Genomic DNA, 16,446 nt, shown 5'->3' on the forward strand with positions numbered 1-16,446 from the left:
ATTCATCTATAGTGTTGTTCAAATCTGCTGTTCCTTTATTGATTTTTTTGTCTGGTGATTTTCCCATTGTTGCGAATTCAGTATTAAAGTTCTCAACTGTTATCGTTATTTATTTCTTCTTTTAGTTCTGTTAGTATTTACTTTACAGATTTAGATGCTCCAATGTTAGGTGCATAAATATTTACAATCACGGTATCTTCTTGATGGATTCACCCTTTTATTGTTATATGACAACACAGTTGTCTCTTGTGACCTATTTTAGCCTATCTACACTGCTCTCTCTGATTACCATTTGTTTGCAATGTCTTTTCCCAACCATTCACTTTGAGACTATGTGTATTCTCAAGGGTAAAGGGAATCTCTTATAGGCAGTAATATCATTGTATATTGTTTTAAATTCATTCGGGTATTCTATTTCTTGATTACAGAATTTAATACATATATATTTAAAGTAATTATGGATAGGTAAGGACTTGCTATTGCCATTTTGTTAATTATTTATTTACTGTTTTGCAGTTCCTTACTTCCCTTCTTTCTGTCTTCCTTGTTGACTTCTTGGGGTGGTATACTTTGATCCCTTTATCTTAACCTTTTTTATATCTACTACAGTTTTTTCCTTTGTGATTACCATGAGATTTACATAAAACATCCTTATTATTTCCTATTTTAAGCTGATAACAACCTACCTTTAATAGCATACAGAAACTCTACACTTTTACTTCTCTTTCCACTCACATTTTAGGTTATTGATATTATAATTTATATCTCTTTTATATTGTATATATAATAACGTTACTGTAGTTAATAATAGTCAAAATAATATAATACTCAAGTAATAAGCAGAAAACTTATCTGAGACACTTTTTAGTCTCTCTAAGCTTCTCTTTATGTGATTACATGAATGAATGTATATATGCAATAAGGCCTAATTTCTCCTAATGTTATCCTGTCCATCTCCCATTTCCACCCCCCACCCCCAACAAATGACTTTGGATCAGGCTTGATAGCAATTCTAAGACTCACTCCTGCTGACAGACTAATATGCAACTTTAGGAAACATTTTCTTCAAAATACAATACAAAGTTATCAAAAAGACAACGGGTAAATCTCAAGAGAATGAGTCATTTCTCCTAAGTTCACGAATCTCCACTGCCTTTGTACATAAATATCATTACCATGAACTGAGTGCTTTATTGTGACACAGTTTTACATATATTAATGCTTTACATATATTATTTCATTCATGAATAAGGAAACTGAAATTCCTACTGGGCTTCAATAACTTTCTCTGAGTCAAAAAAATAATAAATTGACAAAGAATTTAAACCCAACTCTTTTTGGTTCTAAAACCTATGCTCTTAATCATTACACTCTATTAAAAAATATAAAAAATCATTACACTCTATAATCATATAATCTGGACTAGTAGATTGAACATCGAAGACAAGATACAAATTTACTCTTGGTTCAAAACAGAACAAAAAAACACATTGATAATGAACTTCTTTCAGTGTTCTAAGATGAGATGCTGCTGCTGCTGCAATCCCTAGATACTGCTTCAAGCCTATAGTGGTCATTGCTTCTCCCAAGGAAACTCTAGGAAGAAATGAAAAGAAAGCTTTTCTTCAATCAGTATTGTCACTATTCCCACAAAGGGCTCAAAGGATGTCATCTTTTTGGCTCTAATACCCTTGTGTCCCATCGCCCCCTTTTAGTAACCTGCTCTTATTTCTTCCTATTAACTTTGGCTTCAGAATAGCACTTTCTTTATTAAGCAAATTCTGTCCTGGTATTTTTATATTGTTTTTAATGGTGATTTATTTAGAAATACTTACATATTATTAGCATGTGTAAACAAATTTAATCTGCAACAGCACCTTAGAGTGGCTTTAAGGAAGTGGCATAAGGAGATTATAATTAGTTTTTTATTTCAGAAATGTGCTGTGCTTAAGATCTGTATAACTTTAGGGATGCCTGAGTGGCTCAGTGGTTGAGCTTCTGCCTTTGGCTTAGGGCATGATCCCTGAGTCCAGGGATGCAGTCCTACATTGGGCTCCCTGCAGGGAGCCTGCTTCTCCCTCTGCCTATGTCTCTGCTTCTCTCTCTCTGTGTGTCTCCCATGAATATATATATATATATTAAATCTGTATGTCATTACAAGAGAAGACCTAGTATCCTTGCATGTATAAAGTCTAAAACATTGCAAGCTCAATTACTTATACCAGGGATTGGTAAACTATGGTCCATGGGTCAAATCTGGCCAGTCTCCTGTTTTTGTAAATAGTTTTATTGCAACACAGTCACACTTTGTTTATATCGTATCTATGGCTCTCTTGTGTGACAGCAGTACTGAGTGAGTGGTTGCAACACAAAACCTAACATTTTACTAATTGTTACTTAGTGAAAGTTTGCCAACCCCTGGGATAAACTAGCAGTAGACCTGAATTTCCATGTTTTGATTCTCAATGTTACTTTCCTCACTATCTAGGAAAGCCAACAGTTCTTATGTTGGAATTTTGTAATGGAATTTTGTAATTTTTTTTACTCTGGGTACCAAGTTCCCTGTTGGTTAAATCACTACTAATTGCTGACCTGATGTAGTTGTTTGGGTTACAATGCCCTTGACATAAATGAATTTTCCTTTGGATCAAGTACAGAACAAAGCAGGTATTCTTGATCACACTAGAAACAGTGATTCAGGAACCCAAGCTTTTTCATCTTGTGGCTCAGCCATTTTCAGCATATCTTTTTCAAGGTGGCAAAAGAAGAGAAAAATCTCGGAGGATAGTGCATGGAACATATCTGAAGAGTTGGTAATCACTTTTACTCAGATTTCATTGGTCAAAATTTAGTCCTATGCCCCAATCAACTGTGTAAGGGAGGCTGGAAAATATAGACTCATTGTGTCCTGGAAAAAGAGGAAATAGGTTTGGTGAAAAGCCAACCAGTTTCTGACACAGAAACCTTCTGCCTATAGAATTTATAGGGCTTCATATTTAATAAGATGTTGTGGGGTAAAAGGAAGAAATAAAAAAATATCTTCTAAACTTTTAATATGGAAAAACATTTAGATGGTTATAAATCTATGAGAGTTTGGAAATAGGAGAAACAAGATTGAGGAGGGAGGAAATAGTGAACAAAACCATGAATTCCATTTTAACATATGATTTTTAAAATATTTTAGGACTTCAAGGTAGCACACATTTGGAAATACAGGAGACATATTAAGTCTAAAGAGACAGTAAGTGGTAGTAAGGTAATTAGATCAACATGGGACAGAACTTAAATAGAAAAAGAAAGTTATAAACAAAAAAGCATTGTGTGTAATATAATATCTGCCTTAGTGCTGTTTTCTCGGTTAAGTCTCATAATAATACTATATGACATGTATTATTCTTCTCATTAAATCCTCCAAAAATATATATTATTTCCAAATAGAGAATGGAAAAAATGAAGTAGCATAGAGATCATCTAACTTGTTATAGGAACCTTTATCTGTCATGATTTTAGCACCTCACAGTATCTCCCTTTGCTCTTTTTGAAGAATAATTAGAAATACCAATATGACTTACTCAGCTATCAGAGCTGGTGCCATGGAATTAAATAGAAGCTATTATTTTACCAAAATTAGGAAAACACTATAAGCATTCTTTTAGCGATCCAGCATAGAAGCACAACTGAATAATTGCTATTGTAAAATACTTACTTTTTGAAAATTTACCACAGACTAATAATCATAGAATTTTAAACACACTTAAAAACTAGCCTATATATAACTTATGAGTATTAAAGATTTTGAATGGCATTAGTTACATTGTATCAGGTGAGCATGTCATAATCAGGCATTTATTTCTCTAGATAAATGAAAAGACTACTGAAAATAAACTTACACTTTACAAAGGAATTTTATATCTTTTTATCTCTATTTTCCTAATTTTAAGCTATGAATATGTATTAAAGAGAAAAAATCAATATATATACTATTTCTGTATACTTTATAATAACAATTATACAATTATGTGTCTTCTTTCTGTCTCTCCTCTCTTCCCTCAAATGTATGCAAAAGGCAAATACATCAATAGTAAATATATGAAAATCTAACAATCTCCAAGGAAGTCAAAAGGAATATTTAATTTCTCTTTTATATTTCACATTTTTTGAATTCTTATAAGAATATGAATCACTGATATAATGTTAAAACTCTTATTTTGAAATAAGAAATTCAGAAATTGTTTTAACAAAATAAACAGAAATATAATTAAATACATGAAAGTAGGCAATGAAACTAATCAAAGTACACAGTGTCTTAATAAAAGTCAGCAGCTGGGGCAGAAATTACTACACTAAGATTGCCAGAGAAACTGCAAATTGCTTTAGGATTGCCATCCTTGGGATATTAGACAATATAAATAATGCCTTTGCATTATTTCCTGCAATAAATGAAATAAGTTTTAATTGTTCTTTGGACATCTGGATATATATGGAACCTTTGGGGGTGCCAAGTTAACTTGATTTACATTATGAACAACAAAAGAAACACTTTAATTATTCTCTATATTTCAGAAGCTTTATATACAAATCCATCCAGTTACATGGAGTATTTCTTCTTTCATAGTATTATTTCAAAGTCCTTTAACTAAGCGTATTAGCCATAATTCAAAATGACCACGGATGTAACGTGGCACTGGTTCATTTTGTCACTCTTCAGGGAACTTGAAAGACTAAATTCTTTTTCATAATTGCAACTTTTGTTTTAGCATCTTGAAATTGTTCACAAGCTTTTTGAAAGGCGATCATGTCAGTAACAAATTTTTCTTCACAGTGTTTTTTATATGTTTCTTGAGCCCTAAAAAGAAAAAAAGGAAAGTAATAGGGTGAGATACTTTAAAATGACTAAAAGTGGAACAATTACTCAGATAGTTTTAACAATACCATTAGTTAAATAGATGCTTTTAAAACAGACATACAATTGAGAAAAAATTAGAATTCCACCTATGGCAAAAATTTTATTATATCAATAATGTCCATAATGTTTTCAATGATATTCCAATTGGGCTAATACTTCTAAGATTTCTATTGGTTGTAACAGAATTCTCATAAACCCTGCTTGAGAGTCCCAAAGAGGCCTCAAAGCCAGGCTATGCTAAAATGTTTCAGAATTTTGGGGGACACCTGGGTGGCTCAGTTGGTTAGGTGCCTGCCATTGACTCAGCTCATGAGGGCCTAGAATCCAGCCCTGCACTGGGTCTCCCTGTTCAGCAGGGAGCCTGCTTCTCTCTCTCCGTCTGTTCCTCCTCCAGCTTGTTTTCTCTCTCCCTTTCTTTTAAATAAATAAAATCTTAAAAAAAAAAAAAGATTTGCAGAACTTAAGTCTCACAAAATTCAGGTTTCTTCTAGGATTCTGTTACAGACTGAACTGTGTGCCTACCTCCAACCCCCAAGTTCATGTTGAAGCCCTAAACTCCAGTATCTTAGAATATTACTATATTTGGAGATAGGGTCTTTCAGAGGTAATTAAGCTTCAGTGATACTGTACAGATGGGCCCTAATCCGTTATTAGTGGTGTCCTTATAAGAAGATGAAGAGATACTAAGGATATGAACACACAGAATAAAGGCCGTGTGAGGACAGAGTGAGAAGGCAGCAAGGGAAAACCCCAAACCTGAGAAGCCAAATCTGACTTACCTTGATCTTGGACTTCTAGCCTCCAAAATCAGAAGAAAATAAATTTATGTTGTTTAAACCACCCAATCCGTGGTATTGTGTTATGGAACCCCACACACTAATATGAACTCTAAAATAGAGAAAGGTGAACCAGGTTACCCTGTCAAATCTAGAAAATGTCATGGGCCTTATGAGACTTCAATTATTATTCATCTGCATTCATTTAACAGGTATGTATTAAAATGCCCTAGATGCTGGAACCATAATAATTATGGGATAACTATGAGAGGCTTATAGAAAGTAAAGAAAAATAATGAATATATAAATAAAATATTATAGTGCCATAATGAAAACACTAACAACATGAGAAGGGCATATTAAAAAAAAAGTTAGTAAATAACACCTGAAGAAGAGGGTAAGGAAAGACAAGAAAGGTTTCAGATTTGAAATAATCCTTGCACTTAGTCTTGAAAGATACATATTTTTTCAGGCAGAAAGTGGAGGGGAAGAACATTTTGTTTATGTATGTTTGTTTAAATCGCACGAACAGCTAAAATAAAGGCAAAAGGCAAAGATGACAGCATGGCTTGGCATGCTCTGATAAGTGACAACACTCTAATTTCTGGGACAGTAGAACAGATAACCCTGGAGAAACAGACTGACAGCAGAGCACAGAACCCCTGATTTATATTCACATATACTCAGAAATCTGGACTTGAGGAACAGAAGAAAGGCCAAAATCTTAGAAGTCTGCAATATATTAACTATGTGATTTTGGACAAGTTATTTCAGCTCTTTTTACATCATTTTCTTCATTTTTAATAGGGAGATAATCCAACTCCTGGGGTTTAGTAAAATATTAAATGAGTTAATACATTTAAAATCCTTAGAATAATGCCTGACATTTAATAATTCCTCTTACTGGATGAATAATAGTGGTATTCATCAGGATAGAAAATAGAGGAAGAGCATCCAGATGAAGGGAAATACTGGAATTTTTTTTTTTTTGGAATTTTTTTTTAAGTAATATTGTTTTTAAGGAGCCTGGCTGTCCATGTGGCAATGCCCAGGGAGCTGACTAAAGAGAAGCAATGGTTTATGGTTAAGAGAAAAGGTAGTAAAGCCATTCTGCCTAGGGATGAGATGCAGATTTGCGACTTACTGATTGGGACGATCAACTTGTGATTTGGGACAAGTTATTTAAACTCGGTCTAAATCATTTTCTTCATCTTTAAAAAGGGACAATCTAACTCATAGGGTTTAGTGAGGACTAATGAGCTCATATATTTAAAATCCTTAGAGGAATGCTGGGCGTTTAATGGTCACTCAATGAAAATTAGCTATAACTATTTTGAGTCTGAATCTCTGGAGAGTAGCCATGTCTGGACATGTAGCAAAACAGAAATCATGGCAAAAGGGACTTTGCACATGTAATTAATAATATTAATTAAGTCTAAGTACTAACTAATAGTATTAATTAAGTCTATACATTCCTAAGAAATGTATGAAAATAGTCCTACAGATAAGAATTATAAACTGTGGACAAAATGTAAAACAGAAACAAAAGCCACACAACAAGAAACCAAACTATTGAAAAGTTTTGAGGAATGAGAAACAATAATCTATTATATAGACTAGGATCAAACAATTGGAAAACAAAATTAAGAAAAAATTCTATTTATAATAGCAATAAAAAACCAAAAACAAAGATGTAAGTTTAACAAAAGCTATACAAGGCTTATGAATGAAAATAATAAAATATTGCTGAAAAATTAAAGAAGTTTTAAATAATAAAATATTGCCGAAAAATTAAAGATTTAGAAAGCTCTACCATTTCATGGACTGGGGGACAATATCATCAAGATTTGAATTCTTCTCAAATTCACCTATATAGTCAATGCAATTCCAAATAATGTGCCAAGAGTATTTTTGGTAGAAGTTAACATTTAAATTTGTTTTAAACATATAGAAGATTAAATTCAGATAGGTTTATTTTAAATGTATTAAATTTAGGTATGTTGAAGTTATTAACATTTGAATTCTATGGCAATGCAAAGGTCCTAGGCTAACCAAAGCAATCCTGGGGAAAGAAGGACAAAGTTAGAGTTTGTGTTTTCCTTTTACTGTGTAACACATTACCATAAAATGGCTTACAACAACAACCACTTTATTATCTCATAATTTTCATGGATCAAAAGTCTAGTCACATTATGGATCAGCTGGGTTACCTCTTTGGTTCTCACAAGGATGAAATCAAGGTGTCAGCCAAGACTGTGGTTCCTTTTTTTTTTTTTTTTTTAAGTATTTATTTACTCACTTTAGAGAGAAAGAGAGAGAATGCACAGGGAGGAGCAGAAAGAAACTTTAGTGGACTCCTCAATGAGCTGGGAGCTTAATACGGGGTTCAATCTCAGAACCTAGAAATCATGACCTGACCCAAAACCAAGAGTTGGTCACTCAACGCACTGTGCCACCCAATGGTCCCAGGGCTGTGATTCTCACCTGGGACATGAGGTCCTCTTTCCCAGATTGTTGGTTGTTGTCAGAATTCATCTCATTCTCACTCTTTCCACACAGCCCCCTCCATCCTCAAGTCAACAACGTCATATCAAATCCTCCTCCTACTCTGAATCTCTCTGACTTTTTCTGCAGCTGCATATACAGGCTGCTGTGATGCATTGGGCCCATCTGATAATCTAGGATAATTTCTCTATTTTAAGATGAAGGAATTAGTACCCTTAATTACATGTGCATAGTTCTGTTACCACGTATGTACTTTTGTGGGTAGGAGGAAAAAGAGAAAGCAACAAAGGAAGCAGCTAAAATTGAAGGCCGCACAATCATAAAATTGCAAATTAGTAATCTCTTTTAGCCATTTTAACTTGAGTGCAAGACATAAAGATAGCTGGGCTATTCCAAGGTGAGAGAACACACTAGAAATGAAAAGAAGCCTGTAAGGAAGTTTATTTGAGGGCTGAGTATCACAATACAGTTGAATAATTCATGTGGGGAAAATAAAAGAAGAAAAGAATTGAAAAGATAGAAGATTTTATCCATAAGTAAGTATACAAGAATTTAAGACTTAAGAGGTAGGGCAGTTCCAAGTGACGAGGAGGCTTTTACATGTCTATGAGAATGAGTTTAAAGGTTGTGGAGATCCAAAAATACTAGGCAGTCGGAACGGCTGTTCTTACGAATTTGGAGGTTCACTGTGATTACAGCTGAAGTTGGATGGAGAAAAGCTTTATAAATCAGAATATAAACACCACAGTGAATGAAGAGAGTAGTCTAGGAGGTAAACTGATGACCAAACTATGGACAAGTAGAAAGTGAGGTAATTAGATAATGTACTTTATGTACCAGATCATCCAGGCTAATTGATACTTACTCTACTGCAAAATGGACACCCTGCTCTCTGCCCTGAGAAGTTCCATCACTTTTTCAGAATATAAACAAGAAATATTTTGGAAAATTCATGACTGGTTTTTACCTGATATATAATTTTTTTGTTCACTTCAAAGTCTCTTTTTTATTCAATCATTAATACCCTTGTGGGTGGTTTATCTACTTCCTAAACTAGAGCTTTATGGTTCCCCTTTCTTTTATTACTCTTCCTCATTCCACATTAGGATCAGGAACTACATTCTCATTAACGACTTCACCAGCTATTGAGATTCAGCAGAATGCTTTTAGGTCAAGTGTTTGATACATTAATGAAGAATCAACAGGGAGAGAAAGAACTGAAAAACTGCTGAGGTCTCTAGACAGACTTTACTTTTTTGACTCACAGCTCTTTTCTGCATGTTGATACAAAATCTTTACTTGAGATCATTTATAATAAAACTCAGTAATGCCTTTTAGGACATATTACCTACATAGCCAGAACATTGCTTTATTCCTGTGTGTTTTCAAGGATATGGATAATATCTTTGCAGCAGCTTGCAAGAGAAGATAATTCGGTTAAGATACATTAGGAAGCTCATTTGACTCTGTATCCTCTACAAATTAATGATGGCCAGACATTCAATTTGCTGTGATAAAACTAAGCTGATGGAATTTCTCTAACATTGATTTGCACTAGATTTGTATTTTGATATATTAGACTAGCTTTCCTTCTCTTTTTCAAAATATATTTTTATTAAATTATAGAAAAATTATTTCCAAAAATCACACACCCACATATACACACAGAATATACATTAAGGAAAATGTTTTTCAATTTTGGAGGAGAAAAATATAAAATATCTTTCATACCTAGAAAGATATTATATAAAGAGCCTCATTACTAGTTTAAAAATTGCTTGTTAACTAGGAAAAGGAAATGCTTTCTTTTAATTATTTTATACTCTTTTCTAATAAAAGCTATTTTTTAATTATAGCTTTTAAAAATGTAAATGATTTGTTTATTTTATAACTCAAAATTGTATTTTTTTAAGCCCTTTCACCTATTTCACCTCTCCCCGTACCCAGTTCCCCTCTGGCAATACAGTTTTTTAAAATGTTGCATTTGTTTGAGATAGCTTTGTCCCAAGTGTATTCTGAGGATTAGTGTTCTTAGATGTTTCTTGAAATGAAATTTCTGTGGTAAAATGCATGTTTAAAAATGTTTTATTTTTTTAGTAAGATTCCTAATGGTCTTTGCCATGTGACTGTCTACTGAGATTTACAGTTCCTTTCTAAGCCAACTTAGTGTTTCTTAAGCAATTGCACTTTCAACTATTCTTTATAAATCTCCACTATGAGTAAAGCAATAGTCATGACCCCCTTCCTCTCCTATGTTACCTATTCTGAACTCTCCAATTTTGCTCATCCATTCTGCCAATAATGATTTACCCTCAGCCCTCTCTGTTTTTCCAAATTCAAAATGACAACTATAATTTTCCTATTTCTATTTTTTGTGATAATTCAAATATATGCTTATATTTGCCACTGGACTGTGAGTTCTTAGAGGATCAAGAATATGTTATTAATTTTTGTATGGGGATGTTGAGGAGAATTGAAATGAATTAACACTTTGATGTTTAGTTATGCCTTCTCTTTGAAGGTGTCCTAGATTGCTCTCATCTATTTATTACCCACCATTTAAGTGGAAATTTTAATTTTGTCCCTTGATAGTTCTTGTATTATGTTTGTATTATTATGTAACTCTGGTGGCCTTATTGCCTGATGACTTATCTCCCACCTAGATTTTCAGTTTCTTGAGGCCAAATAATCTTTATGTCCCTGTATCATCTGACATTTTCAATAGCTGAAGGTAAATTACTGTTTGAATGATTTGAACTGAAGGTATTCCTCAGTAGAAATGCCAATAATTACCAAGAGATAGAAAAAAATGTGTAGAAAAAAATTTACTGTAATGAAATATGGACTTGGTTTAAGATGGATACCTATTCTAATAACTACTGAAGCTATTTTCAAAACTTGGTTAATCATATTTTTAGTGTGTATTTAATAATTCTGGTTATATATCTTTACTACATAAACAGTTCAAAAATATATATCATTTATCATTTCAATAAATTAAGTATTAAGTACATTTACATATATACATTAAGTACACTAATATATATACTGATATTATATCAGTACTGATATATATATTTATATATGTTATATATATATATAAAATTTGCCTGCCCCACAGGCTCTAATATATAACTTAAATGGACTTACATGCATCTATTACTAATTCAAAAACTCTTTTTGTCCTACTTTCCCCAATAATTACTGAACAGATTTCAGAAACTAAGTACTGTACTAGATACTGAAATGGAACGATAGACCAAATTATCTTATAGAGGACTTCACAAGCTGACCTGATATAGGTCATATTGGGATAACTGCTACAACTGAGATTTAAATCAAGTGCTATGGGAGAACTACCAAATGAAAAGGATTAATTCAGACTAGAAAAGCAGTTGGGGAAAGGTAAAGAATACAGAGAGCATTTCAGTCGGTTACTAAAGGATAAATAATAAAAGGATGAATTTTATCAGTGGTTGTCCAGTTCATACACTGCAGGATAGAGGCAAATAGGGGGCAAACAGAGACACAGTCACACTCAGCCAAGCATCAGCCACTAGCAATGTCTCCCTGGAGAAGTAAGTGCTTGTCCTTCCTCCTCACCAATCTGAAATCTTCCTAATTTGCACAATAACAACAGAGGCTTGTGTTGCATAATAATATGTCAAAGGCACTAACTGTGGGCTTGCAGGACCCATTCAGAGAGCATATTTGTTGTTACTGTTGTTGTTTTTTAAGAGATTTTATTTATTTATTTATTTATTTATTTATTTATTTATTTATTTATTTATTTATGAGAAAGACAGAGAAAGAGGCAGAGACACAGGCAGAGGGAGAAGCAGGCCCCTCACAGGGACCCCAATGTGGGACTTGAATCCCAGACCCGGGATCACACCCTGAGCCAAAGGCAGATGCTCAAGCACTGAGCCACCCAGGCGTCCCTCAGAGTATATATTTGAAGAAAAAGGGGAAAGAATTAGTAGGATCACTGGAAAAAGCAACTACAAATCTGGATAGGGAATTAGGAATAATTTCGTCTGTCTGGAGCAAAGAGTGCTGTTGTGGAAGAGGGAACAGGCTATAGCAGAAATTTCAGTGAGATGAGTCTAGACACATTAGAACAAAGCATGATGCCTGAAATGCCTCTCAGATTAGATTTTATTCTGTGGACAACTGCAAGGCATCAGTATACTTCAGTAGGAAGTGATGTGATCAGAACTTAATTTTAAAAGACAGTTGAGGCTTGTAGGCTGGAGAACAGATAGGGGTTGAAGAAAGGATGTCTTGAGGATGGAGATGGTATTCTCGAGGGGACGGATAAAAGGTGAATTCTTAGAATGATTATGAGCATCTGTATTAGAATGAGAGAAGTGAGATTGAAAAGGATCAGCTTGAAACTCTTTGTAGAAGTAAAACGAATAAGGAAACGTTAGCTGTTGGCCAATGAGAAAGACTGAGTTGTAAAAGACATGGCGGTTTCTAGCACTGGTCAAGGGGCTGACGATGATGACATTTAGGACAAGAACAGCCACTAATTAAGAAGCAGGTTTTCTTGGATGAAGGTGGAGGTGGCATGAGATGGAGTTGCTTTACTGTCTCATCTTTGGTAATTGTTTCTATTTTTCAAAGAGAATGTTATAAACAAAGTACTGTTTATTGGATCTCAATACTTAGTATGCAATATTTACATATAATTGACTTAAAAGTTTTTATAATATCAAAACTGTACCTACCTGACTTCCTTCATTTGTTTCAATAAATTCTTTTGATGTTTTTCCATTTCTACTCTTTGCTGAACAATCAGACTTTTCTCTTGTAAGACAGCCTGGTTCTTCCTCAATCTGTCCATTTTAATCATCCCTTTGGACAAAAGAGTGCGCTCATTACTTAGGTTTTGAATTAACAAACGGTCTTCAGCCTTTTGGTTTTTTTCTGCTAGAAACAGAGCTCTCCTCTCTCTGACTTTTTCTAGATAATCATGTCTGTCCTGCCAAAGTTGTTGTAAACCATTCTGAATTGTCTCATTATCTTTTGCAATTCGTTTTTGTGCCGCATTTTTTTTCTTGTTTAGGTTTTCTTGAATAATTGAGCTAACTCTTTCTTGGACACCTCGTGCCATGGTGATAGCTGCTAATTTTTTTTTATGGCTTTCTAGCTTCTTTTGTTCTGAGTAATATTTGTCAATATCACCAAGTTTTCGGAGTTCTATACCAGTTCTGTGTGCTATAAAAAACTCTTTTTTTACATTACTTTTCAACAGCATGTCTTTTTTTTTAATTGCTGGTTTTTGATGAGTAGTAGAAAACGGCTGGACACAGGTAGGAAAATAATCATGCTCTTTTCCTTTCGGTAATGCAGCATACTTCAGTGAATCGGAAGTAAGTATGGGTAGTTTGAACACTGATATCCTAAAACTGGCATCCAATTCTTCATCCTCAGTTTCATCTTCAGACTCCTTCTGACCTACATCACATGGAAGACAAATATACTACGTGACACAAGGGCTAAGCACAGTTTATTTTCTGCCCTTCTTGTTTTGATAGCTACATTAATAAAGTTGACAAGAGTGTCTTATTGACTTTATTAAGAAGAATTTTTCCCAACTGATGTTCCTTTTAAACTTGTGTTTTAATAGTGATTTTGGAGAGGGAAATCACTACTGAAACTGCTTAACACAAAAATGCACCAATACCTGTACTTCCTGCATTCTCTCTCATAATCACTTAACTTGCAATGACTCAATAGCAGTATCTTAACCTTTCACTTAGTATTTAATCGCACATACTATTTTTACATATGGTTATTATTATCTCATATTTGCAAAGGACTTTGTAATCCATTTTACTTTATTTGTCTTAACTCTGGTAGGAATTAATAGCTGCCGTCAAAATTGTTTTTTTTTTTTTCTTTTATGGGAGACACAAATCCTTCAGTTTCTTTTGCTACTATGTGTGGTGATGAGACTAAGTCCTCTCCAGTAAAGTGTGGGCAGAAGTGATATGTGTCATTTCTGGACCAGGTCTATTAGGAAACAAATATGTCCTCTCTACATTTTCCTTATTCTTCTGACTCACTAGAGAGAGACGATGATAAGGCCCTAGAAGATGGTGAATCCACAATGTGGAAGGACCCTGGCTCCCTGAATTACTTTGTGAAAAACTACTCACTCACCAGGATTAATCAGACTTGGGCTCTTATACAAGCCAGAAATAAATGGCAATTATGTTTGAGTCAATATATATTTCTGGGTCTATTTGTTATTATAATAACATACAGACCTGACTAATATAATAACTTGAATCACATCATTGTTCATATATTTACTTTCTAACAATCTAGCCATGAATTTAGGATCAGGTGGCAAATACAGTTAAAAAATGTATGCTTATTAGTCTTAGCAAAAGATGTTTGATTAATTCCCTCTATCTATTAAAATTACATCTCTACTAACTATAGTCTACAATAACTATATTTTTTAATAGAAAAATTCTCTTAAAATCTTTATACGTCAAATGCAAATATGATGGTGAAAATTTTATGGAAGTTAAGGTGACCATGAAGAAGGGTAGGACCAGTCTAGGCAGGCAGTAGGAAAGAGGTAAATAGGCATGATTTTCACTAGAAGCCACAGGAATGTTAACATGAGAAAGGGAACAAAGTCTAAAGCAAAGTAGAAAAATCACATCTACCAAGTATAAAAGGTAATCTACCACGAAACAAAGCCGAAGTGTCCAGAAATAACTATTAAGAGTTTGGGACCAAAGCAAGGCACTAGACACAGTGGGACAAAATCTAGAGTAAGTAGGTTGTGGTCTAGGGCAACTACCTAGAAAAGGTACTCTTTTGTATTCTTTGGTTTTATGTGTGAATCTTGGCATGAGAAAACTGGCCAAGAATGAAAGATCAAGAATAGAAAACACAACTCTAATAAGTCATGAAAGGTTCTGGTCATCAGTTTCAATTCATATGGGAGACTGGGATTATTTTTTTTTCTCATACCACCAAGCAATGCTCCAAAACCAGCTGACTATTCTTCAATTCAACTCAAATCTGACACTATCTACCTGGAGACAGGGTCACATCTCACAGGTTAAAGGTTCTGTCCTACAAGACCGTCCCTACCCTCTTCAGATGCCAATCACAAGTCCAGGTTATCACCTGTGCTTCTGACAAACTGGCTACATATTAGAGGTTCCACAAACCTCAACTTGGGTTCAGTTTGCTAGAGTGGCTCACAGAGCTCAGAGAAACAAATTACTTAATAGATTACTGGTTTGTTATAAAAGTCTCTAACTCATGAACAGCCAGACAGATGACCAGGGCAAAGTATGGGAAAAGGACACAAAGCTTCCATGCTCTCTCCAAGCATATCACTTTGCACAAACCTCCACGTGTTCACCAACACAGAAGCTCTCAGAACCCAGAATTTTTGGGTTTTTATCGAGGTTTCATTACACAGACATGATTGATTATATCATTGGCCATTAAGGGATTCAATTTGGTCTCCATCCTCTCTTCCCTTTCCAGAGGTTGAGTTTGTAATAGAACAATGCCTTATAATGAGTAAGAACCACATGTTATTATTACTTTTTCATTATATTTTATATGGAAAACTTAGAGCTTATCTCCTCAATTCCATCATTAGTATAGTTCAAATAGTCAGATAATCTAATAACGAGTGGGGAAAATACAGCAAAGCACTTTTATTGCTCCCCTCAACATCCGCATAGTGAAGTACAGAATACACAGGAAGCCTTCTTTATATGCATATTTTGTTTCAAGACTTTAAAATTAATCTCACCAGTTATTGTAAAAATAGAAGCCAACTGATGGGAGTGGTCTCATCTTTTTACAACCAAATTCATAAACCTATCTGATGTTCATGCACTTTCTTCTTCTACCCTGATACAGTAAAGGAAGCATCCCTTCCTTGAGCAGTGGTCAAATTTTCCACATGTACTTTGGCCCCATCAGCCTTTACTTTCACTTCTGCAATGATCCTAACTTCTCCTTTGTCATTGCCTTAAAACTGGGTCATTCCCACCAAACCACTATAACCACCATTGTCACCAGTGCCAGCACTACCACATTCTCAATCCACGGCCCTCTGGACACAATTCCACCTTCCCGTTCAATTTTAAAATAAAAATTATTGACTTGTCTCCCTGTGCTACCTCCTTTTCTTCACCTTATATATTTTTTCAACTCATTTAGATACGGTTCTTATACTACTGTTCTCACTCAAATGTTGAAACTCTT

General features: G+C 34.2%; 1 protein-coding gene across 1 annotated transcript in view; it reads right to left on the bottom strand.

Annotated features, from left to right (window-relative positions):
- Window positions 1-4,636: 4,636 nt before the first annotated feature.
- LRRIQ3 (leucine rich repeats and IQ motif containing 3) overlaps window positions 4,637-16,446 on the bottom strand; it is a 188,941-nt gene continuing 177,131 nt past the window's right edge. Inside the window, exons 7-8 of the mRNA XM_055341019.1 lie at window positions 12,921-13,650; window positions 4,637-4,846 (exon numbers count right to left, since the gene is read on the bottom strand). Coding sequence (XP_055196994.1) covers window positions 4,705-4,846; window positions 12,921-13,650 — 872 coding nt within the window. The 3' untranslated portion in view covers window positions 4,637-4,704. The remainder of the gene's footprint in view (window positions 4,847-12,920; window positions 13,651-16,446) is intronic.

Source organism: Nyctereutes procyonoides, unplaced genomic scaffold (assembly GCF_905146905.1).
Source record: "Nyctereutes procyonoides isolate TBG_1078 unplaced genomic scaffold, NYPRO_anot_genome, whole genome shotgun sequence".
Lineage (NCBI taxonomy): Eukaryota > Metazoa > Chordata > Mammalia > Carnivora > Canidae > Nyctereutes > Nyctereutes procyonoides.